A 24667-nucleotide genomic window follows, 5' to 3' on the forward strand; every position below is an offset into this window, starting at 1 on the left:
TGCCTGAAGAACGAGCACCATGCTGACCCCTTCTGAGGCTCCAGATCAGCCCCCCAGCTCAAAGTGAATGGAGCTCCCTGGGGTGAGGAGCTGGAGATGACTCTATGGCTGCCTTCTCCCAACCACACTCACTACAGCAAAAGAAAGATCAAAGCAGGGCCTGCTGCAGGCGCTTTGCCCCATGGGAGGGGTCACAGGTGCACTGCTCCCTCAGGATGGGGGCAGGCAGAGGGCACCTCCACCTTACACAGGCAGACGGGTTCTCCCCAGTCACTTGGAGTGAGGGGGAAGTGGTAGGCTGGCGGAGACACTGTCCCCTCCTGGATGTAAGGGGGAGCAGCAGGGAGGGTGGGTGGAGCCCCGGTTTGAGGTGAGCCAGCTGCTTACCATTGCTGTCCTTTATGTCGACAGTGGCCTGTGCCTCCAGCAGCAGGGAGATGAGCTCCAGGCTCCCACCCAGGGCTGCATGGTGCAGTGCTGAGAACCTGAGAACAGCAAAAGACAAGGGTCTCAGAAGCAGCCAACTTCATGGCTCCATGCACTCGAAGCCCAGCCCTGCATGGGGGCAAAGGTGGCCATTTCTCTCCTCTCCAAATCAAAAGCATCTAGAGCCGATTTCCCACTGCCCCTGCATCTTCCAGTTCCAGGAGGCTGGTCTCAGTCTAGGCTGCTCCACAGCTCAGGCATTCCCACAGTTCCTGACCATATGGCTGCTAGAACAGGGGCAAACCCCAGTTCTCTGTCCGTCTCCACTCATTACATACATCAGGTCCCTGGTGTAAAGCCATTGAGTTCAGCAGGACTCTGCAACGGAGGAGTTTGGCATGACATAGCTGGCAGGACTCTTCCCCCCACAATCATCTCACACGGGCTCCTGTAGACCTGGTGGTTGTCCCATGAGACGCCAAAGCAAACTGGCACCAGACATTTGAGGGAGACATGCTGAGACCTGGCAGCTTGATACATGGTTGGTCACACCAGCCAGGCCTTGCTCTCTTACTCCACCACCTCTCCTGCTGCTGTCTGTGGACAGTTTAGACCAAGACCCATAGCACACAGCTCCTGAGAGGAGATGCAGCTTCTCCACAAGGCCAGAACACCCTCTGCCAAATGCCTTGAGTTAGAGGAGACTGACCTGATCCTATATACCAAACTATATCCTGCCCCCCTCACATTTTCTGCTGGAAAACTCTCCCAGTCCGAAGCAATCCAAGCAGTGCTTTCTCTCTCCACCCTCCCCATCTGTTTCTATTTACAGCTCTCCAGTGTGACCAGCCTGACCTGGTCCCGCTCTCACTAAACTCCTAGCAGTCCCCCACCCTGGGAAGCACCTGCTTCCAAATCCCTGTCTCTGAGGCATTCTCAGCCAGAGCACTCCTTCTGCGTAGCACACTGGCAGAGGTCCTGCTGCCGTGCTCAAACTCTGTTGGTTTCCAGTCGGCCCTGACACTGAGTCTTGGGCAAGTTCCCTCTCTGAGTCTCAGTTTTTCTGACAGCAAAATGGGGAGAAAACAGCTCCTTGCATCCCAAGGGTTCACAGCCCTTTTCAAGGGATCTATGTGCAGTACATGCTGTCATCGTCTTATTGTGGGAGCGCCCCTTACCCTTACTCTGCCCTCTACAGGCGGAGGGAGGGAGGGAGGGAGGGAACAAGGAAGGCTGGGGCAATTAGAAGAGTCCACCTGGGGCCAGCTCTGCTCTCTGGGCAGCAGCAGGACAAGCAGGCAGAAAACCCAGCACTTGAGGGGTTTGGCCAGGGGACAGGTTTTCCAGGCGATTCTCAGGCATTGTGTGTGTGTGTGTCCCACTCCCCTCCTGGCCTAACCCCTCCTCCCGCTCTGGCCCTGACTGTTGCAGTCTCACTGCCAGCATGGATGGCTCTCCCCCTGTCAGACGCCCATGGCAGAATGTGTGAGGCCAGCTAGAATGAATGAACCCTGTGTTCCAGGGCTGTGAAAGAGGCCTGTTTGTCTAGAGCGCTCCCTCCTTCCCCTGCGCTCCCCCTGCTCCGGGCTGCTTCATTCATGTGAAGGGCTGCGTCTGACCAAGGGAGGCTCAGTGCCCACAGGGAGCAGCATGGGAATTCAGAGCTCAGTCAGGCTTTGCTCCCTTCACGCTCTGGGGCTGGCACGGAACTTTCCCCTGCCACGTTCAAAGAGTGGGCAAGCTCACTTGGGGCGGCCCCATGCACCACAGGAGCTTGTGTGCATCCCATCCCAGAGCTGCTCCCGCAGCAGGTCAGCCCAGGAGCCCCGCTAGTCCACGATCACAGCAGCAGCTGCTTCAGATGAAGGGGCAAGAAATTCTGGGGTAACCTGCCCACGGGGAAGTTCCTTCCTTACGCCAGGCACATGCGGTACGTCTACACAGCCCGCAGCAGCAAGCCTCCCAGCCTGGTTCATGGTAGCTCTCAACAGAGCTGTGCAGACAGCGCTTTGAAGTTGAAGCTCAAGCTGACACTCAGGCTCAGCAGCTCACCGTCCCTAGGCTCCAGAGCCTGAGCCAAAACTTCAAAGCACTGTCTGCACACCACTAGTGTGAGCCCCACTGCCTGAATCTGTTGACCCGGGCTGAAAGGCTCACTGTCACGGGCTGTGTAGACATAACTGTAGTGGCTGGCTCATGCCAGGAACAGGAGGGGTTAGATCTCCTAACATTCTGAAATACCACCTCGGGTCACTGCACGTTCTCGTTATCCATAGGAATGTCTCAGAGGGAACAGGGCCCAGAGAGAGCAGCGTGCCCTGAGACCCAGGACCACAGTGGTTTGACGACTTGGCTAGGAGACGCTAGCTGTGGAATCCAAAGAAATGGGTTCTAGTCCTGGCTTGGACACTCACATTTGCTGAGCTCTAAGCAACTTTCACTTGTAATCAGAGTCCAGACAGGCCACGCCATGCAGGGCTAACTTAGCGACCTAGTGAATGGGCACATCTCCGCAGGTGTATCCTGACCACAGCAGGCCCCCACTGGAGCTTCACTGTTCACTGCTTAACAATCGAGTGATCGGTCCATCTCACTGATGTCCAAATCAAAACCTTTGTCTCCATTTGGAAGGAAAGAAGGAAGGAAGGGAAGGAGGAAGACGAAACTCAAAAACCTGGGAAATTCCAAAGTCATTGCAACTTTGTTTCAAAAACCAGCTTAAGGTTGCTAAATAAACCCTCATTTCCCCCAACATTTACAAACCCCAAGCAAGGAAGTGTATAGTTAAGGATGTCATAAACCTTACACTGCTCTCCTAGCAGAACACACACACTCTTCTTATCAAGTCTGATGCAACGTATGACTCATCATACCATCTCCACCTTCTCTCTGACCCAAAAGAAATATGATTCTTTCATCAGCAATTTGAAAACAATCACACAAAACCCTTCTGGAAAAGGGAACATTCCTCTGTACATTCATAATGGGTCTGACCCAGATTGATCAGCCTCGCATACATCTTTACCAAAAAATCAATAACTTATCATTTCTTGTTATACTTTTCCTATTCATCTATATCATTCTCAAGAAACAGCCACCCTAAATACTTTACCAAAAAATCCTAGTGGTCAATCAATAAACATTCTAACTGACAATGTTTCCCATTTAACAGAGTCCCTTAAAAGAAAACCTGTAGGTACCGAAATAAAGTAACAAATATAATATATAAAAAACTGCCACCAATTTATGGGTCAGAATTAAGGTGGGGATGAAATATCTTTACACTTGATAAGAATAGTGTGTTTATTATATTGACAGTGTAACAGCTGTGGTTTTCTTAACTCAGTATCATTTTTGAGAAGTACTTGGATTTCGTAAGTGCTGAGATAGGCAGGTATGTTGTGGTTTAGCAATCTCAGCTGGTCTTTTAAGAGATTTTGGAGAGGGGGTGGAATATAAATAAAGGGTCAGGCTAGAGAGTAATTTCCAAGGGAGCCTATACAATGCAGACAAGGAGAAAAGGGAATGGGCACAGCACTGGGAATTAACACTCCTCCTGATGGGCTGCGGTGCCAGTTCTGCCAGGCTCAATGAATGGCTTTTACCCCAAGTGCTCTGCTCCAGGCAGGCCCCATACTGTGCCCATCTCTGGTCCTGGAAGGTTGTCCAAAGCAGGGAGGAGGTTTTAACAAGCTGGAGAATACATAGAATGGGCATTTCTGGTCAGTAATGCAAGAGGACACACTACATCAAACCCATCAACTGTCCTGTTACTGTTAAACCAACCCTAAACCAGCAGCCAAGTACAGCCAGGGATGCTAGTGGCCCAGAGGCACCACCGGCTCATGCCAACGTATTACGGAGACTGAATGAGAAGGTTCGGGAAACACTCACCCGTCCGCGTCCTGGTAATTCACATTCATTCGCTTGGCTGATCCCAGGAGCTCTGTAGAGAGAAGAGTAGACAGTCAGTGTAGAACTCCCACAACCACTACTCATTGCATGATAAATGCAGGCTGCATGGGAGACCTCGTCCCACTGGAGCAGGAGAGAGGGCCTAACAAAGCATCAGCTGAGACAGGGATCACACATGCAGCCCTCTGGTGAGAAACTCTGGGAAAACTCAGGTCTTTGGGAGAACATGTCCACAGCTGGGGTGCAGCTAGCATTTTGTACACACGCTGCCTGACCCATTTGTTAACTCTGCCACATTTGCACCGCCAGATCTACGATACAGCAAGCGCGGTTAGACAGAGGGATATAGAAAGAGGTCAATGACTGGTCTGAAGAGTTAAAAGAACCCGCTAGTAGCCTGAGGAAATACCCCACCTTGTCAGGGTTCCCCAGAGACACCACAGTCCCTGCCTAGCCTGTATCCTAGAGAGAACACTGAGAAGCTAGGCTGAATATTTACCTTTTCAGTTGACCAAAGCAGAGCAATCACATGCCGAGCTTGCCCTACAGGCCCCACTCTGGTCACTGCCTGATCCTCAATTTTTTTCCGTAGCAGCCTCCCTGTGCCTGCAGGACAATGCTTAATTTCTCTCTCTAGTTGCTCCCTACGGACCATCCGTGGCTGCAGGAAGGGATGGATATAAGCCCCCAAATCCCCTCATACTCTCAGACTGTGGCAGACCCCATGGTCCTGTGAGAAATTTAAGACTCTCCTGCAAATTGGGTTCAGCCTTCCCCCTTGGCCAGGGGTTTCCTGGGCCCCAACTCTGGCTCTGGGGTGGCCACCCTGCCCCACGCTCCTGGCTCCTGTTTGTGCACAGGAGCACATCCAGCAGCCCTTTCTAGAGCATCCTGTGTGTGGACAGGACAGAGCTTGCCTGTCCCTCAACCCATCGGTACTGACCTCCCTTCGAGCAAGCCACCGCCTGACCCATCCCTTTGTCTTCTCCTTTCACTCCAGCTTCTTCTGCATTGACCTGCACGTACACAACCTGGCTCTAGCCACGCAGTCCTTTCTTCCTCCATTCCCTCTGCCACCACTGCTCAACACACCCCATCTCCAGCATCTCCGCAGCCCCTCAAGCTCCCGTTACATAGAGCGGGAGCAGCAGGATCGATCCTGTCGCTTTCACCCAACGGGATGGCCCCTCTGTTCAGTTCCCCTCTGGGGACGCTCCATTTATAGAGTCAGCTGCCTGGAAAGTGCCGAGCTAGGAGGTTTTGCTTCCACCCCTGAGCTTCTTACCCGCTCCTCACTGCCAAGGAATGGCCCACGGACCAGATGGTTGGCATTTTACTACTAGGGCAGAGGCTGAGGTCACAGGTTGTGAATGTAGAACTGTATTGTCTCCCACATTCCCTTAATCTAGCCCAGCCCCATGGAGAATCTGGGGTGTGGAGAACTATATAAAGGAAGAGGACCCCTGCCCTTCATCACACAGTTGATGAATTAAGCCCTCAACTCTCTCCAGTGATTAATTCAAATTAATTCTTTCCTCCTTCACGGGGTATTTTATTCTCATCTGGGGGTTTGAAAACATTAAAATCTCTGGAATTTATGTGCTAAATAAGAATGAAAAGAAGAGGACAAGGTGGTTAAAGAGGGTGTGTGTGCGCGTGTGCGTGTGTTTAGAATCAATCATTTCTAGACCAATGTTTGCCCATTGCGTTCCCTTGCAATTGGGTGTCAGCTTGGGTCACTCGCTGCACCATGCCACTTCCCTGACGGTCCATTTCCCTTTCAAAGTGGCCATATATCCAAGCCCATGCCAGTGTTTTAGATTTCACTGAGTTTCTGTGTTGATCCATATGGGAAATTTGGGCCCTAAAACAGCCACACTCAATTTAGGGTGGAATAATTAGCCAAAGCATGGATAGAATTTGCTGGGTCAATCACGCATTGCTGGAGAGAGCACCTCCTCCCTTGAAATTCCTGACATCTGTGCCAGCCTCCCTGTATTTCTTCCTCCTGTTGACTCTCCATCTCTTTTGATCTTTCTTCTTCTCCCTCTCACAGCTTCTCTGTAAAATGTATATGGAAGATGCCATACGAAATAAAGATGTGCTGTATGGCAGGAAAGATGACCCTCGCTACGGGAACAAGAGAGTAGAATGGGAGAGGGACTCATTTACTTATGCATATTATAATGAAAAGGAAACCAAGTAATTGCAGTTTTCTTTGTGTTAATTCTTGCAGTTTAAAATGTTTTGTAAATAGGTTAATTAATGCAAAATGGTCTTCAAGTCACTGTTTGCAGAGGACTCTGACTAGCGTAACTAGTCCCCACAGCGGAGAAGAGACTGGAGAGGTTTAGATGGAATCCGAATAATTAGCTATTCTAGGGATTTTTCATCTTCAAAGCCCTAGGAAAACATTAATGCACAGTTCTATGCTGAAGAGTGTCTACATAGACATGACATCTCCTTACTCAACGGACCTGCTCCCTGGGGATAGAACTGCTGATATAAAGAACAAAAATAAGTTTTTACTTTCCTCCCCCCGCCATTACCCCTGCAGAGCCAGCATAGCTAAGGGTTCAGTTCGTATTTGTGCATCATCACAAGAGCTACTTACTAAATTCCCATCCGCTACACCCGTGCCCCGCCATTGAAGGCTATCAGATTGCACAAGATTCACTGAGGGCATCACTTGGCAAGGGACTTATTTTTATTGGTGATGATGCATGAGAAGAAAAGAGCTCAGCTTGACTCTCAGATTCCAGGCTGAGTTTGCAGGACTGCCAGTTAAAATAAAATAATAATAAATAATAATAATGTTTTACTTGTGAACTGGCCATATGTGATCTGAGTCACAGAGACAAAACATGGAACCCCATGATGCCAGTTTTACAGAGTCACTCTCAAAGCAAATTGCTCTTTAATGGCACAGAAGAAGCCAGGAAAGTAGCAAGCTTCTGCAACAAATAGCCCTCATGCTGTCGAGCTTAATGTTCTGGAATTGTTCCTACAATGTGGGGGAAGGGGAAAAGGAAAGACTGTTGGGGATTTTAAAAGGGCATGGTCAAAATAAAAATGATAGATATGATAAATAAAAATTCCCTTACCTTTTTTTTAAAATAAACCAAAACCAACATCTTAAATGAGTTAAACAACTTAACATCTGTGCTGATTGGTCCCAAAGAAATGCCCAATCAATCAATCATTTACTTTGCACCATGTATCCTGTTTGCTTACTTTTTGCCCTGTAGGCAGTTTGGGCAGAGGAACGAGGCTGGTCAGTTCCACTTCATGGAGTTTATATCCATCCACTTCAGCTGGTGCTTGACACTGGAAGGGGATTTCCTGAAGGGAAAATGCCTGCTAAAAAGATGGGGTCTTTAAGAGTTCTAAGAACACGCGATGATTGTTCGTATGCACTCTCAGCAAGACATAATAAGGGGCTCACTCTCGAAAGGCCCAAGAGAGTCTAGGACAGAGCTACAGGGACAGATAATGTGCAGGTAGATACAGCACGGAGACTCTACTTCAAACATTTAGCAGAATAGGTGAGTCAGGAGGTTTTATTTCTTGTTTTTAAAATGGCAGGAGGATTTGGTGTAAGTTAAATGGGAGGCTCTTCCAGGTACAAATGAGACAGCAGATGGAGCTGTGACGAAGTGAGAGAGAGAGAGAGAACACCCCCAGAAAGAAGAAAAAAGAATTATACTCTCTTTTTACCTCAGCCCCAAACTTTTCAACAAACTCTCTACCGAAAACAATTTCCTCTCAGCCAAGCCGGATGCACTGAGATATCAACAGAGCCCCCCACGCTCTTAAAACAGCAGCCCAGAAGGGATCCCATTCAATCCTGGATCCATGGAGCAGCAGCATAAGCAGATATGACAGCCCATCCAATATGTTGAGTGCACACTGGAAGCCACTGCCCCTTCCTCACAGAGCACTGCTGTACCTCTCCCTCCACCGACACAAGCAGGAGGATCCTAGGGGCCCTAGTGGACTTGCTTGTGAACGTTAGCAGCAATCACAGTTCAAACAGCCCCCTGCCCCCTGAAATTCCATTACCGAAGCATCGTCAAGGGAAAGTGGCCTGGAGACGCCTGGACTGAAAAGCAGCGCTGTGATGAGGTAAGCTTCTCTCCCCTCCCTCCCTCCCCCTCCCGCCCCCCCAGGGATGCAGCTGTCAACATCTGTAAGACAGAATTCCTGAGACTTAACTCTCGGCACAGAGGAGAATTCCTCAAATTAGTTCTTCATTCCAGAGTGCCAGATAGCTCCTAATCAGGGTACCACACAGCGGGAGGAGCCAAGAGGTCTGGCTAGCAGGTGCGGGAGAGAAAAAGAAAGAAGTGGTCATAACTTGCACATCTTTAGCACTTTCCATCCAAGGAGATCAAGGCATCTCCCAGACAGTAATGAATTACGGTTCATATCCTTCCTGGGAAGGAGGTGCAGAGTTTACCCCCATTTTACAGGGTTCAGAGAGGTGAAGTTACTTGCCCTAAATCATACAGAAAGTCGGAGGCATAGCTGGGAACAGAACTTAGGCATTCGGACTCCAAAGCCCCTTGTTGATGAGATGGTGTGACTGACGGAAGAGAGAAAAAGATGGGGGTGGGGAAAGAGGCTGTCAGATAGAGAAGGGACGGGGAGAGAATTCAGTAGAGGGTCAGAGCTTGGAGGGGAAAAGGAACACCGGAAGTCAGCCTAACATTTGAAAGCCATTCTGGCCTCCAGCTGCTCCTCTGCACCATCCACAACCAAGCTGGCCTCCTCTTGAACAGCTGATGCACAAGGACAGCCCCAGGAAACAGGGACCCTATTTATCAGAGCACGCGGCAGGCCAAGATTATTTACATTGGACAGAGGGGTTCCTCTGCCCAGGCCACATAAATCAGCCAGGCTACAGGAGATTTCAATCCCATTTCCAAAAGATTAGTGCTTTCCCACCCAGGGAGTTAGGAAATCCTGGGACAGAGCACAGTGCTTCAGGGAAACTACGGCACTGAAAGATTGGGAAGGAAGAGATGGTGTGTGTGGGGGAATTCATCACTGCCTGGCACGCACTCTGCATCCCGATCAAGGCATATCGTGGAAACTAAGGCTTCTTGACACAACAGAGCCAGGAGAGATGGACGACTAAAGCCGTGGGAGCCTCCCTGATTTCGTAAAACAACCCTCTCCTCAACACTGTCCCATTACCTAGAGCCCTAATAGGATGCATGAATCTAACGGCCAAGCAGGATTAGCGTGGGAACGCAGCCCAGACAGGAGAGAACAGCGGGTCAGGGCCCTCCCCGGCGAACCCAATTCTCTAACTGGAAGCCATGGAAGACAACGTTCCCTTAGAGCACGGCTTCTAGTGGTGACAATGTTAGTGCTTGGGGTGTAGCTCAAAGCCTCAGGCTGACAAAGAAGCACTTGCCCAAGATCACTGCCTCCTGTACAGCCCCAGGAGCGGGACAACCCCGGGCTGAGGGGATACAACACAGCTGGTCTTGTACCAGAATGGATCCCAAATCGACAGTTGGAGATGTCACTGTCACTTACGGAGTGCTGGGTGCTTTGCAGAGATGGCGGTGCCATCCCTGCCCTGAGACGTGTAGGTGCTATGCCAGGGACTGAGCACAAGCTCAGTCACACACCTATGGAGAGGGACGGCTGCTTTTCAAGGCTTTGTGGAAGAACAGGGAAGGGCCTGAAGCACCAAGTTCTGACCTGGAGCCATCACGTCCCCCAGCTTGGAGGTCTTGGCACCAGCCCGGCTCTGGTTCTCAGGAGGGACCTGAAGACAGAGTCAACACTAAATAGCAGCTCAGGGAAGAGAGGCCTTGATACCAGTTCCTGGGCAGGAAGTTTTGTTGTCACATCCTTTCATTCAAAGGGTTTAACTGGAAACAGTAGAGGAGAGGGGGAGGGGGCAGATTCCCACTCTCCAGAGGTTTGTGCCCCAAACCTGGCCTGGGGCCTCTACTGTAGGGACTGGGTAACAAGGGGTGGAGAACGGGACATTGCCTAAAATCTCCACATCTTTAAACTTTCTCCCTGCGAGAGGCCTGAGACACACAAACAGGACATGGGCACATCCAAGGAGCCTTCTGCACTTGCTATTACAGAGGCAGAGTTTACAGCCACAACTGAGGTACTGAATTTGGGAAATGCACCCCATCCCACCAAAGCATTGTGCAGTGCTCGGTGTCTGAGGGCAAGCAAACCAGCTGTGGGTTTGTGCAGTGGACACACCACCCCCACCTCTCACCCGTCCCCCCACACCTGTCTCCCATGCCCCCTCCAATACCGCTCTCCTCCCTCCCACCCCACCCATACACACCCCTTCCTTCATTCGCCTCACCCAGTTCTCTGCCTGTCTCCCTCACCATCAGCCTGTTTATACTCGTCACAAGCTTGAGGCTCTGAGGAGAAACCCCAAGGCCCAGACTCTGACTTCCCCTCCCGTCTCTGGGGTCCTTATCAGTGCCTGGTCCCACCTCTCCTTTGGCCCATTTCCCCATCGCGCTGAGAGATGCAGGGGCCAGTTCCCACAGCAGTATTTTGGAGTGTGGTGGCGGGAGCCACAGCGTGGAGTTCTCATGCAGAGCGCTCTCTCACAGCCAGCTATTTGGGAGGTGTGGCACTGGCCTATGAGACCACAGAACTGGGCAGGCCCCTCGCTGGGAAACATCTGCCGAGCTTGTGGGCTACATGCTCTAATGAGCATCCTGCAGTGCCCCTGTGATGTGGTTGCCTGACCTTTCCAAGGGACCTCATGGCCCTCAGTTGCCTGCCTTTGGTTCCCCCAAGCTCGTCATCCAGGGCTGAAAACCCTCCAGGCCAGACTCTCTCTCATGCCGTTTGGCTCCCATCTCCAGCAGAGAACAGGCTCAAGTCCAGGAAAGAAAGCCAGGACAAGAGCCAGTGGGAATCCCAGAGCTGTCGACTCACCCACCGCTGGGGGGAGACACCTGAAAATTCACTACTCCCCACAGACCTTCCCAAATGCGTTGAGAGGACAAGCGGGACCTGTGCTCCAGCCCTCATGCCAAGAGCACCTGAGGGTGAAATGGAGCAGAGAAAGGGCCAATGGAGGTTAGTAATGGATGAGAGAAAGACACGGGGAGAGTCTGAGATAGAATCCGCCCTGTGACAATTGAGATGGATTTTGTGCTGAATTTCACCTGATGCTCAGGGGAACCCCCTCCCTCCCACCAAGGAAACCACTTGCTACAGAGGCACAGGACAGCACCAGAATTTGCCCATCCCCATCGGTTATTTATACCCATTTTCCTTTGGGGTCACCTTTTGGCCAGGTCACAAGTTCCCTGTGTGCCCCTGAAATCCCAACTCCCCTGCCAGGTCCAGGCTTCCCCCAGTTTCTTTCCCCAGGACTCTACTCTGAAACAAGATTTTCCTTTGCTCTGCTCTAGCTCTGAATCTGTCACAGCTGCTGATCCTCGTGTGCCTGCCTTGCCCGGGCAAGACAAGCACTTAGGGGAAGCCAGTAAGCACCCCAATCTCATTTATTGCACAGAGGCAGCCAGAAAGAGAGCTCCAGCCAATAGATATCAAATTTTCGGGCCCACATGCCCATCGAAATGGTGCCCTTTTGAAAGGGAACTCAGCTTTGGCTTGGATTTTCTCAAAGACTTTAAGGTGAGATGAGACCATTGTGATCAGCTAGTCCAGTGGTTTTCAACCTGTGGTCGGCAGACTCCTGGGGGTCCGCAGACTACGTCTGAGATTTCCAAAGGGGTCCGGGCCTCCATTCGAAATTTTTTAGGGGTCCGCAAATGAAACAAGATTGAAAACAACTGATGTAGTCTGACTCCCTGCACATCATAGGCCACAAAACCTCACCCACCCACTCCTGTAATAGGGCCATAACCTCTGTCTCAATTACTGAAGTCCTCAGACCTTGATTTAAAGACTTCAAGTTACAGAGAATCCACTATTTACTCTAGTTCAAACCAGCAAGTGACCGTGCCTCATGCTGCAGAGGAAGGCGAAAACCTGCTCAGGGCTCTGCCAATGTGATCTGGGAGAAAATCCTTTCCTGACACCAAAATGGCCATCAGTTAGATCGGGGTGGGCAAACTACGGCCCACTGGCCATGTCTGGCCCGTCAGCCATTTTAATCCGGTCCTCAAGCTCCTGCCGAACAGCGGGGTCTGGGGCTTCCCCCGCTCCAACTGGGGAGCGGGGTTGGGGGCTTGCCCCGCTCCGCACAGCTCCTGGAAGCAGCGGCATGTCCTCTCTCCAGCTCCTACGCATAGGGGCAGCCAGGGGGCTCCGTATGCTGCCCCCATCCCAAGTGCCACCCCTGCAGCTCCCACTGGTCAGGAACTGCAGCCAATGGGAGCTGCAGGGGTGGCGCCTGTGGACGGGACAATGCGCAGAGCTGCCTGGCTGGTGCTGCGCATCTGCATAGGAGCTGGAGAGGGGACATGCTGCTGCTTCCGGGAGCTGCTTGAGATAAGCACTGCCCGGAGCCTGCACCCCTGATCTCCTCCCGCACCCCGCCCTCCGAACCCTTCAGTCCCAGACCAGAGCACTCTCCTGCACCCCCAACCCCTCATCCCCAGCCCCCCCACCCAGCTGGAGCCCTCACCCTGCTCCTCCGCACTCCAACCCCCTGCCCCAGCCCAGAGCTGCCTCTCGCACCCTGAACTCCTCATTTCTGGCCCCACCCCAGAGCCTGCACCCCCAGATGGAGCCCTCACCCGCTCCCACCCCAACCCCCAATTTTGTGAGCATTCACGGCCCGCCATACAATTTCCATACCCAGATGTGGCCCTCAGGCCAAAAAGTTTGCCCACCCCTCGTTTAGATCCTGAGCATGTGGGCAAGACCTATCAGCCAGACACCTGGGAAATAATTCTCTGTACTAACTCAGAGCCCTCCCCATCTAGTATCCAATCACCAGCTGTTGGAGATATTTGATAATAGCAGTCGTGGATGGGCCATATGCCGTTGTAGACAATCTCATCATATCACACACACCCACACCCATAAATTCACCAAGATCAATCTTAGAACAAGTTAGGTTTTGTGTCCCTATTACTCCCCTTGGAAGACCGTTCCAGAACATCACTCCTCTGATGGTTTGACCATCTAATTTCAAGGCTAAACTAGTTTTTGGCTAGTTCATATCCGTTTGTTTTTATGCCAACATTGGCCATTCACTTAAATAACTCCTCTCCCACCCTGGTGTTTATTCCTCTGATGTATTTACAGAGAGCAATCATATCTCCCCTAGCATTCTTTTTCCTCTGATCATCCTAGTAGCTCTTCACTGCACTTATTCCAGTTTGAATTCATCTTTCTTAAACATGGGAGATCGGAGTTGCATACACTATTCCAGGTGAGGTCTCACCAGTGCATTGTACAGTGGTAATAGCACTTCCTTATTTCTACTGGAAATACCTCGCCTGATGCATCCTAGAATTGCATTAAATCTTTTCCATGGCCGCATCACATTGGCGGCTCATAGTCACCCTGTAATCGACCAATACACCATGTCTTTCTCCTCTTCTGTCATTCCAACTGATAAATCCCCAACTTATAGCAAAAATTCTTGTTGCTAGTCCCTAAATGCCTGACCTAGCACTTTGCACTATTAAATTTCATCCTATTTCTATTACTCCAGTTTCCAAGGTCATCCAAAACTTCTTATATGATATTCCAGTTCTCCTCCATATTGGCAATACCTCCCAACTAGGTCTCATCCACTGTCCCACTTTTTGTGCTAAGGTCATTGATGAAAATGTTAAACAATACTGGTGCCAAGACCCATTCTTGACGAACTCCACTAGTAACTTCCCTCCAGCCTGACAGTTCACCTTTCAGCATGAGCTGTTGTAATAGTCTATTTAACCAGTTCCTCACCCACTTTTCAAACCTTGTATTAATCCCCATTTTCTGCACTGCAACTAATAAATTCCCATGTGGAACTGTATCTACTGCATTTCCTTTGTCTGGAAAATCAGTTTTCTCAAAGAGAGAGATCAGGCTAGTTTGGCACGATCTACCTTTAGCAAAACCATGTTGTATTTTATCTCAATTACCATTTACTTCTAGGTCTTTAATTATTCTCTTTCAAAATTTGTTCTAAGACCTTTTGAGGTCAAACTAATGGGCTTATAGTTTCCCAGATCACGTTTTTTTCCTTTCTTACATATATGTATATGTATGACCCCCACGTTTACAGAGTCTTTAAAAATTATTGCTATTGGGCTTGCAATGTCAGGTACCAGCTCCTTTAATATTCTTGGATGGAGATTATCCGTGCCCCCTCCTTTGGTCCCATTAAGCTTTTTGAGTTTGGCTCCCATGTCGGATGTGGTAATTTCTACTTCCATATCCTTGTTCTCATTAGCCACCCTGCCACTGCCCCCAAGCTCCTAATTATCCTTATTAAAACCTGGGGGAAAGTTTTCATTTAGGTATTGAAGCATACCTAGAGAATCTTTAATCTCCATCCTGTCCCCAGTGCTCAGCAGTCCCACTTCTTCTTTCCTTGTTTTCTTTTCACTTATGACTAACAAACCTTTTACTATTGGTTTTAATTTTTTTTTGCCAGGTCCAACTCTGCTTGGCTTTTGGCAGTTCTCACTTCTTCCTTACACACTTCCTGACAGCCAAGAGGTAGCTTTCTTTGCTGATCCATCTCTTCTTGCCCTTCTGCTTTCTCTTAATAACCTCTTTGACATGCTTGTTCATCCAGTTTGGTCTGCAACCCTTTCCTACAAATTTTGTCCCCTTGCTTGAGAAGCAGACTCCAGATAGTTTCTGCACTTTTGACAAATTAATTCCAAACCTCCTCCACATTCAGATCCTTGGGTTCTTCAGTTCAGGCAACTTCCCTAACTAATTCCCTTGATTATTTTATTTTATTTATTTTTTAAATTTACCCTTTTGAAATCACTCACGCTTGCATTGGCCTTTTGGGCCCCCTTCCACTGGCTGAATTTCAGACTCCCCCTCCCTCCTGTCTCCCCTAGAGGGACAGAGCAGACAGCTGAGACCGAAATTCTGCAGATACAGGATAGTCACTGGCTGGTTGCAGGAAGGAGGGGGAAGATGACTACCAACGCTCAGGCATAATTACCATGATAGGCCCAATCCTGCAGATTGCTGGCTGTCCTCAACAACCAAGTCACTGCCCTTCCCTGTGCCTGAATTTTCCCACCCGAAAGGGGAGATAACAAGACTCCTCCCTTCCAGGGGTGCTGTGGCACTCTGTTAGCTGATGTTTACAGGGTGCTTTGGAGCTGCCACACCTAGCTATCTGAGGTTTCCCAAAGGCACTGACTGTCTGTTGTCTCAGGACCATCAGCAAGGCAGTAGGAACGAGCAGGTCTAGGGCTGCAGATTGCTGAAGGGGCAGGGCAGGCACCTCACCTGTGTTCGTGGCAGGCGTGCCAGCATGAACTTTTATTTACCTCCCTCTGGGTGCTTGGCCCCTGGTGCTGGTGCCAAAGACAGGCGTGTCCTCAGCTAGCACTCGTGGCGTGGGCGTGACAGACAGCCCGTCAGTTGGTGCTGTATGGGCACGCTCAGGGGAGTGAGTCACGCTCCACTCCCGCCACCTGCCCCTAAAAGTTAACCTTTCACTGCCCACTCCAGCTCTCTTGGGGTCACTGGCAGTTCCTCAGGTCTTAAAGGAGACATTTGCTAGCTATTTCTGAAAGGTGGGAATATGAAGGCTTTACACACAGACACACATCCTCTATCCCTCTCTGCTGGAACATCTGATTTCGGACTTCGAACTGTGTAGAACTGAACTATTTCAAAGTGCATTTGCAAAGGCTCTGAAATCACGTTCGGCTGCCCCACCCATCAGCCTGTTGTTGATGCCAAACCAACCTCTCTCTTTTTTGTTCACTGGATCTTGATGCCCTTTCCCCCATTGCATTCTGGGCAAAATACTGCCTTTTGCCAGGTCCGGCATGGGCTTTAGTGAAAGCTAGACATGGCCTCAAAGGGACAGAAGGCTCTGCAGTTTGGAAACAGTACATTTCTGTGACTGGCATCACAGCCACAGGATCCAAAAATGAAGCATCGCCCCAACTCCCGTTCCATTGTGCCCTAAGGGAGCATGGGTGTGCCTTCCAGATGTTATAAAACTATCAACTACTTTGCTGCCTGACCAACAAGATCTGGAGAGGGGAGAGGAGCTCAGATTAGCAAGGGGGGAGACATTCCAAACAGAGCTGAGCAGGGAAACTGTACGGACAAAGGGAGTTTCACTGAGTTTGCCTAGCGTAACAGACAGAAATGGTTTGGACAACACCAATGGCTCATTCCCCAGCCAGCAGTCACTGTGGAGTAACTGGGCAGAATGTTAATTCCTACTTTTGAACCAATATCCATCAGGGAAAGACGACCACAGAGTGGCTCATAAATGTTTAACTTCAGGTAGTGAATAACACAGCACACGCGCCCTTGGAAATGAGACCCTTCAGTGAGCCCTCCCCTCTGCCACATACAAGTGCTGACAAAACAGTCCCTGCTACATCTGAAAAAGGGGGCTCGTCTAGTGCATCCTCTGCCTCCAGCAAATACATCCCATGAAACGTGCTCCTCCATTCGATGAAGTAAAGTAAGTGTGGATGCTCTACTTTGCAGGGAAGGAGAGCTAATAACTGATGACATCAAGAAGGTTGAGTTGTTCAATTCCTACTTTGCTATAGGCATCACTAAAAAGGGTTAATGGTGACCAGATACTCAACACAATTAATATTAACAACAAGGGGGAAGGAATGCAAGCCAAAATAGAGAAAGAGCAGGATAAAGAATACTGAGATAAATTAAATGTATTCAAGTCTGCAGGGCCTGACGAAATTTGTGCTAGGGTACTTAAGGAACTAGCTGAAGCAATCTTGGAATAGTTAGCAATTGTTTTTGAGGACTACTGGAGGACAGGAGTGGTCCCAGAGGACTGGAGAAGGGCAAACATAGGGGGAACAAAGGAGACCAGAGGAATTAGAGACCAGTCAACCTAACTGTGATACCTGGAAATATATTGGAACGAAAATTATTAACCCATCAATTTGTAGGCACCTGAAGGATAATAGGGTTATAAGGAATAGCCAGCCCAGATTTGTCAAGAACAAAATCATACCAAACCAACCTAATTTCCTTCTTTGATAGGGTTACTGGCCTAGTGGATGGGGGGAAGCAGTAGTCATGATATAGCTTGATTTTAGTAAGGCCTTTGACACAGTCCCACATGACATTCTCATAAGCAAACTAGGAAAATGTGGTCTAGACAATACTTTTCTAAGGTGGGTGCACAACTGCTTGAAAGACCATACGCAAAGAGTAGTGATCAATGGCTTATTGTCAAACTAGAAAGGTATATCTAGTGGGGCCCCACAGCGGCTAGTCCTGGGTCTGATACTACTCAATATTTTCATTAATGACTTGGATTATGGAGTGGAGAGTATGCTTATAAAATTTGCAGATGACACTGGGTTGCAAGCACTTTGGAGGGCGGGATTATAATTCAACATGACCTTGAGAAATTGGAGAATTGGTTTGAAATCAACACAAGGAAATTCAATAAAGACAAGTGCAAAGTACTACACTTAGAAGGGAAAAAAATCAAATGTACAGCTACAAAATGAGGAATAACTGGCTAGGTGGTAGCACTGCTAAAAAGGATCTGGGGGATATAGTGGATCACATATTGAATAGGAGTCAACAATGTGATGCAGTTGAGAAAAAAGCTAATATTCTGGGGTGTATTCACAGGAGCGTTGTATGTAAGACAAAGGAGGTAACTGTCCTGCTCTACTCACCACTAGAGAGGCCTCAGATGGAGTACTGTGTCCAGTTCTGGATGCCACACTTTACGAAAAATGTGGAAAAACTGGAGAGAGTTCAGAGGAGAGCAATACAAATGATAAAAGGGTTAGAAAACCTAATTTACGAGGAAAGGTTAAAAAAAATTGGGCATGTTTGAGAAAAGACGACTGAGGGGGAAGCTGATAAGTCTTCAAATATGTTAAGGGCTGTTATAAAGAGGACAGTAGTCAATTGCTCTCCAGATCCACTGAAGGTAGGACAAGAAACAGCAAGGGAGATTTGGGTTAGATATTAGGAAAAACTTTCTAAGTATAATGATAGTTGGACTCTGAAATAGGTTTCCAAGGGTGGCTGTGGAATCCCCATTACAGGAGGTTTTTAAGAATGCTTGGACAAACACCTGTCAGACATGGTCTAAGGTTTATTTGGTCCTGCCACAGGTCAGGGGGCTGCACTTGATGACCTCTCAAGGTCTCTTCCAGCCCAACAATTATGTGATTCTATGACTGCGGACCCTCCCTCACCATGAGTTCCATGAGGTTCACAGTGAAAAAACATGCTCTCCAGCAGCAAGAAGCCCACCTGCATACCAGGTACACCCTGGAAAGCACACCGTTACAGAACAATCCTGTCATATGAGTCCATGACATGGCACCTGTCCCTCTCCCTCCGTCCTAGGACACAGGGTCCCTTAGTGCAGGACACTCCAGGCATCCCAGCACTTGGTACACAAGCATCTCCAGCACAGCTTGTCCCTGTTATTCCTTAGTTGTCCCCCATTCTCATTTGGTTCGCAGATCCAGTGGTCCCTCCCGCTAGGCTGGGGGAGGGGCCTGTAGAAGTGGGCAGGCTTGTACCTGCCCTCCTCCCAGGATTTCCAATAAGGCCTCACTACAGTGGGATAGTAATGATTTGTCCAAGGATTTCTGGGTATTAGGGGGTCCAAAAATAAATAAATAAAATAAATAAATAAAAATCTCCAGCACAGCTCTTTAGTTGCTGGGCCACAATCCTGTTGCAATGGTAGTTATGAAACGGTTAAAAAGGTGGTGAGGGAAAGAACATGTGCTCTTAGTCTGAGAGTACAAACTACCTGTGCACACGCTCTGGGAAAACAAACAGGGGGAGGCTGCTGATAAGCCAATAAACTGGCTGTATGCACTAATCATCTTCGATCAGGCAGAAAGACAGCTGCTGGCACTACTTCAGCTACGTGCAGCTTGCCCTGTGGGCAGCCAGCTTAACCCTACCATGCATCGCCTAGCCCGCCTACCTGCGTGGAACAACCCCAGAGGAGAAGTCGTGCCTTGCTTTGGCCTTGGGGCTGGCAGTGACCTCCCTGGCAATATCAGTAATTACTCTATTTGTTTAGATTACAGGGATCATCTAAGGGTACATTTGCACTGCACGGGAAGGTGTGATTGTAGCACGAACAGGCACACCCAATCTAGTTTTAATCTAGCTAGCACAAGTAACAACAGTAGCGTAGACGTGGTGGCACACTGGCAGGCTTGTATTCCACCTGCTAGCCCATGCTGCCATGCCTATGCTATTATTCTTACCCTGGCTAGTTAGATTAAAGCTAGCATGGGTGTTCTTACCTTCACTTACAATGTAGGCAACCCCAAGTGGTTTTCATTCACCCAGTCCCCTTCTGTAAGAACAATCCATTACATATCTGTAGCATCTTCCATCCCAAAGCGCTTTATAGACTATGCTGCATGTATCTAGTGTCTTCCACCTGAGGACCTCAGGGCACTTTAACAGCTACGCTTCACAGTTCCCCTATGGGTTAGTTAAAGATTATCCCCATTTGATTAATGGGGGAAAACCTCAGATACAAAGAAATGAAGTAACTTGACCAAGACTGCACAGTGAGTCAGTGACAGAGCTGGGAACAAGGATCCAGGTCTCCCAATCCCAGTCGTCTGCTCTAGTTACTAGACTGCACCCCATGTCATTTCAATGATGACTGAAATGCAGCTGCCTCTGGGGAGGAATGTGGCAGCCATTCTATGCCAGTAATGCAACAACTTTTAGGAAAGCCAAGGGAGGAATAACTTCCCCAGAGTGAATTTAGGTGCAATTAGCCAAACTGGAAGCTAGCCAGGACCCCAGGATTAGCACCCGTAGTCTTGTGAAAATGCCATGGGATCCTTACTAACCACAAGGGGCCAGTCCCTTGGTTTGTGGTCTCATCTGTACCATCCACACCTACAAATGTGTTCCCCACAAACCCAACTGCTAAGCTCCTGATGAGTGGGTCTAATCAGGTGCAGAGCCAGTGCCAGCTGCCACACTACACAGCTTGTCCACTGGTTAACTGGATCAGACATTTCTGAGAGGTTGGCTCAAGATCATGGTAGTGACCTCTAGGGAAACAGAACGGTCTCAAGGGCACAGAGTGGCACAGACAAGGAAAGCACATGTGGCGAGACTGGTCTGAGCAGTGCATGAGGCAGGGTCTCAGCATCCCATTGGACAAGGACAAGGACACTGACTGAAAACCAATAAGGAATCTGATGCATGAGAGACCACAAGAGACTCACCCAGCCCACAGCCAGCAATTGAACCTCCATTTCATCACAAGCCATCTCCTCCCAGATTATTCTCACTGTGCCAGAGTCTGGGAGCTCTGCACACGGGATGCCCTGCAGACAACACAGCAGCCTTCCCATCTACTGCTGTGTCTGAGCAGGATCAGAGAACCACATGCTTTAGGTGCCCACAAGCGACTCAGAGCCAGTCACACACAAGCCCAGCTCCTGATCTCAGTTACGCTCGTGTAAGTCTGGAGTCACCCCATTCAGGTCAAACATTCTGGACTGACACCAACAATCTAAATCTAGCTGCTGCTTCCTCCGTATAACATTTCCAAGCTCTGCCCTTTTCCGCCCATAAAGGCTGCCAAAGTTCTTGTCCAAGTCCTTGTCATCTTGCACCTTGAATCTCATACAACTGCTCCAATGCTGCTCCCCTCACGGTCATTCAAAATACTGCAACTACACTAGTCTTCCTGGCTTATATTCCTGACTCTTGGCGCCCCTTCACCTCCCTCCACTGCATCAGACACAAGGTCCTTGTCTGTACCTCTATGGCTCTTCATGATTTAATCCTGCCTTGCCTATTGAGTCAAGTAGCTTATGACAAGGTGGATCCTGTCCTTGCTCTGTCAATGCTTCTGCCTTTGATCCCTTGAGTGTCAGATTCTCCTACGAGCACCACTGTGTTTTCACACGTGCTGCCCCTTACACCCGGGAAGCACTTCCAACCAAGCTCCAAAACCAATACCTTTGTCCTCTTTACAATTCACCTTTCCTATGATGCCCAAAAAAAGCTGTTGTCTGATACCGGTTAGGCTGGTGGTCAGCTCAAACCACTGATTTCCACATAACATGCCTCCTTTACTGTTCCCTGCCCCGTCCGTCTCTTTCATCCACCTGTTACAATCTAGAATGACAAGACATGAATTGTCTGGGGCAGGGACTGTAATGGTTTTGTTTGTTTGTACAGCACCTAACACAGTGGGGGAATCCATCTTGGGAAGGGAATCTATTACAGTAGCACCTAATCTGTCCTAGGAAGGACTTACCACATGGCCAGTCTGTGTTAAGATGCGTGGCAGCAGAGCGTGGGATCAGTGCACTGCATCCCAGGGATGAATAGGGGAAGGGGGTTGTGAGGCTGAAGACATTTGCCTTCCCCCTTTGGCTGGCCCTGAATTGGAGTGGAGGGGACGATTTGCAGTGCATATATGCACTGAGCCTTCCCAGTCTGGGGAAGAGGGGTATGCATGCAGAACTCAGGACCCTAGGCAGCAGGGACAACAGAATGATCTGGGAGATTTTTTTCCCCCTTTAGCTTTTACAGGAAAACCAGTCAAATAGAATCCATTTTTAAAAGAAATTAGAAACAACAGGCAGATGCTGAAGGGCTGTTCCATGCTATTCTGCCTCCATCAGCACCTTCTGGAAAGTCAGATAAAGATGGGGGCAGGAAACAGTGGGAGGAGAGGATTGATTTGCAATGCAATATCTTGATTACTAAGCCAAAATGTTGGGCAACTCCAGCACTGGCAAAAATGCACTGAGGCATGGCTTCTGCACCCTTCCTTGCCTGATCCCAATAGGAATCAAGGTGCCACCACACAGAACTCTCCAAAGCAGAGCAGGAAAACAAACACATGGCTCATTAAATACCAACACCCAACAGAACAATGAAAGGAAAGCAAACGTGGAAAGCCCTGTCCCCATCCACACGGCTGAGAACGTGCAGCTCTTGCTTCTCGACCTGGCATGGCTGCACTGAGACAGTAGTTGCTAAGGAAAGAGCACAGAGAACCAGCTCCTCCAAGGGAAGAGGATGCAGAAGGCGGGGTTGGTAATGGACAGAGGGCAGGGACTTGGACAGAACTGTACCATGGAATGTAGAGCCATTGCACAAATGGATTTGCCAAGGGTTATTTCATTACAAAAATCTCTTATCTCCATCCTGTCATGCCCACAAAACCCCTCTGCCTGGATTTTGGTCCCCACGTCCACAAACCATGTCCAGCGTTAGCCCCACTGCCCATTATGGCCTGGTCTACACTGGCTAGGGAAACCATGCTAGCACCTTCCCAGCAAAGCATGTTCAAGCACCATTCTCACTAGAAAGGGGACAATATGATTTCCTTACCCAGAGCAGATGGGCGACCTGATACTTTATTCTTCTTACCTGGCCTGGCTATTGAATATGGGGCATGGAGTTTGACCAAAAAGGAGTTGCAACGTTTTCAGTGAAACATGCTGATCGACACTGGCTGGATTTCTCTCTCTCCACCCTGACCCTTCCCACCCAGTCCATAAATTCAGAATGGAAGCTCTTGTTCTAAGCCTCAAACAATCTCTCAAGCTGCAGTCTGTCCGTGCAGCCATCCCTGGACTCAGCACTGTGCGTGTGTTAGAGATCCATTAGACACTGGGCAAGCCGACAGAAGGGTGCATTATAGGGAGCATAACGCACCCTCACATAAGCTGTCAGCAGGATGGACCAATGGTCCGATCCAGCAGCACAGTGGGCCAGATGCCCAACTAGACAGACTAGGGAGCATCCCTTATTAAGTCTATACAGCAAGATTTACACCCCCACAAGGGCTCCTCTACTTGCATGAGGTGGCTAGAGTCATGACTTAATTGCCAGTCAGGCTCTGGGAGTCAGCTGGGTTGGAGTGGAAGACTCCTCCTCTACAGACCAAGAGGACACAGGTGGAAGGGGGAAGTTCCCCCCACCCCTGCAATTCAACCTCTATTGACTTACTGACAAAGTCACAAAAGGGAAAAACACCCCAGCCAAGTTTGCTGGCTGCCTGGGGACATCTCATCAGGAGCAGGAGGGAACTCCCATTCCCTCTGGAGGCTGAAAACTTCTGTCCTCACCCTCCTTTTGCCCCTGCCAAGATGGAAACAGCTGGGAAAGTCTTTAGGTAGGGAAGCCAGGCGGTTCCTTCAGAGATATGAAAGCTCCTTTCCCAGCTGGCCGGGGAAACACGTTACCAGGGAGTGAAGTCACCAGCTCTGCTGGGATCCGGCCATTCCTCTCCCCAGGATATGAACTCAGCAGAGGTTTATTTGTACAGGGAAGAGGCGGACCCTCTTCCACTTCCCCCATCCTTCCGAAAGGACAGGACACCTCCCAGAATGGGAAGAGATCTGTGCGATAGGAGGACTAGTGGCCAACCTCAGCTCCTTGCTGCCAACAGTGGCCCCAATCTGCTTAAAGGACAGTTTGTTGGATGTATAGTGTGGGAAAGTTACCGGTCTGTACATGGCCCAACCTCTGCCCCCAGTGAAATAATGGGACAAACATCAAGAGAAAGACATTGCAAAATAACTAGGGAACACTGAACCACGGTCCCCCTGCAGCACTGGGTGTTAGCAAAGCGTTTGTTCCAGTCTCGACAAAAGGCCTCAAGCATCACTCAGATCATCTTGGATATTAACATTGCCCCAGTTCCTGGGGCAAGGGCCATAAAGAAAGTATTTTGCTAAACCTCAAAACATCTAGGCAAGGAGGAGGCACTGGGGGCTCCCACATGGATCGGGGCTAGATCTGATTTTATCTTCATTTAGGAAAGACCAAGCAAACAGCAAGTTAATGTGATCTGCTGCTGACACAAAAGAGGGAGGACTTTGAGATACTGATGGGGGCACAGAATTAATACAAAAGGATTTAGAGGGATTAGGAACATGGGCAGAGAATAAACAGAAGCAGATTCAATTTGGGAAAACTGCAAACTACAACATCTGGGGAAAAATAATTCAGCAGGCAGTTATTCAGTGGAAAGAAGAAACCAGAAAAGCAGGATGCTGAGAGAAAGGACTATCCAGGAGAGCAACAGCAAATGGGGCAGGAGTGTGCAATGTGATTCATGGTTTTAGAAAAGGCCATTGTAATCCTGGGCTGCATAAACAGAGGCAAGGCAACCCAGAGCAAGGTAGGGATAGACGGCCCCTCTCTATACAGCTCTGCTACAACCATCCCG

At 49.3% G+C, this 24667-nt stretch overlaps 1 protein-coding gene across 8 annotated transcripts in view; it reads right to left on the bottom strand.

The window, feature by feature from the left end:
- Positions 1 to 24667, bottom strand: part of CASKIN2 (CASK interacting protein 2) — an 86127-nt gene that overhangs the window by 16876 nt on the left and 44584 nt on the right. For 7 of the 8 annotated variants that reach the window (XM_043528558.1, XM_043528557.1, XM_043528556.1 and 4 more), the window contains exons 3-4: positions 4321 to 4372; positions 388 to 485 (exon numbers count right to left, since the gene is read on the bottom strand). In XM_043528558.1, the coding sequence (XP_043384493.1) occupies positions 388 to 485; positions 4321 to 4372 (150 nt within the window). Of the gene's footprint in view, positions 1 to 387; positions 486 to 4320; positions 4373 to 7575; positions 7760 to 24667 lie in introns of those variants that run through there. The other variant, XM_027834705.3, reaches the window with a different exon arrangement.

Source organism: Chelonia mydas, chromosome 14 (genome assembly GCF_015237465.2).
Source record: "Chelonia mydas isolate rCheMyd1 chromosome 14, rCheMyd1.pri.v2, whole genome shotgun sequence".
NCBI classification, from domain to species: Eukaryota; Metazoa; Chordata; order Testudines; family Cheloniidae; genus Chelonia; species Chelonia mydas.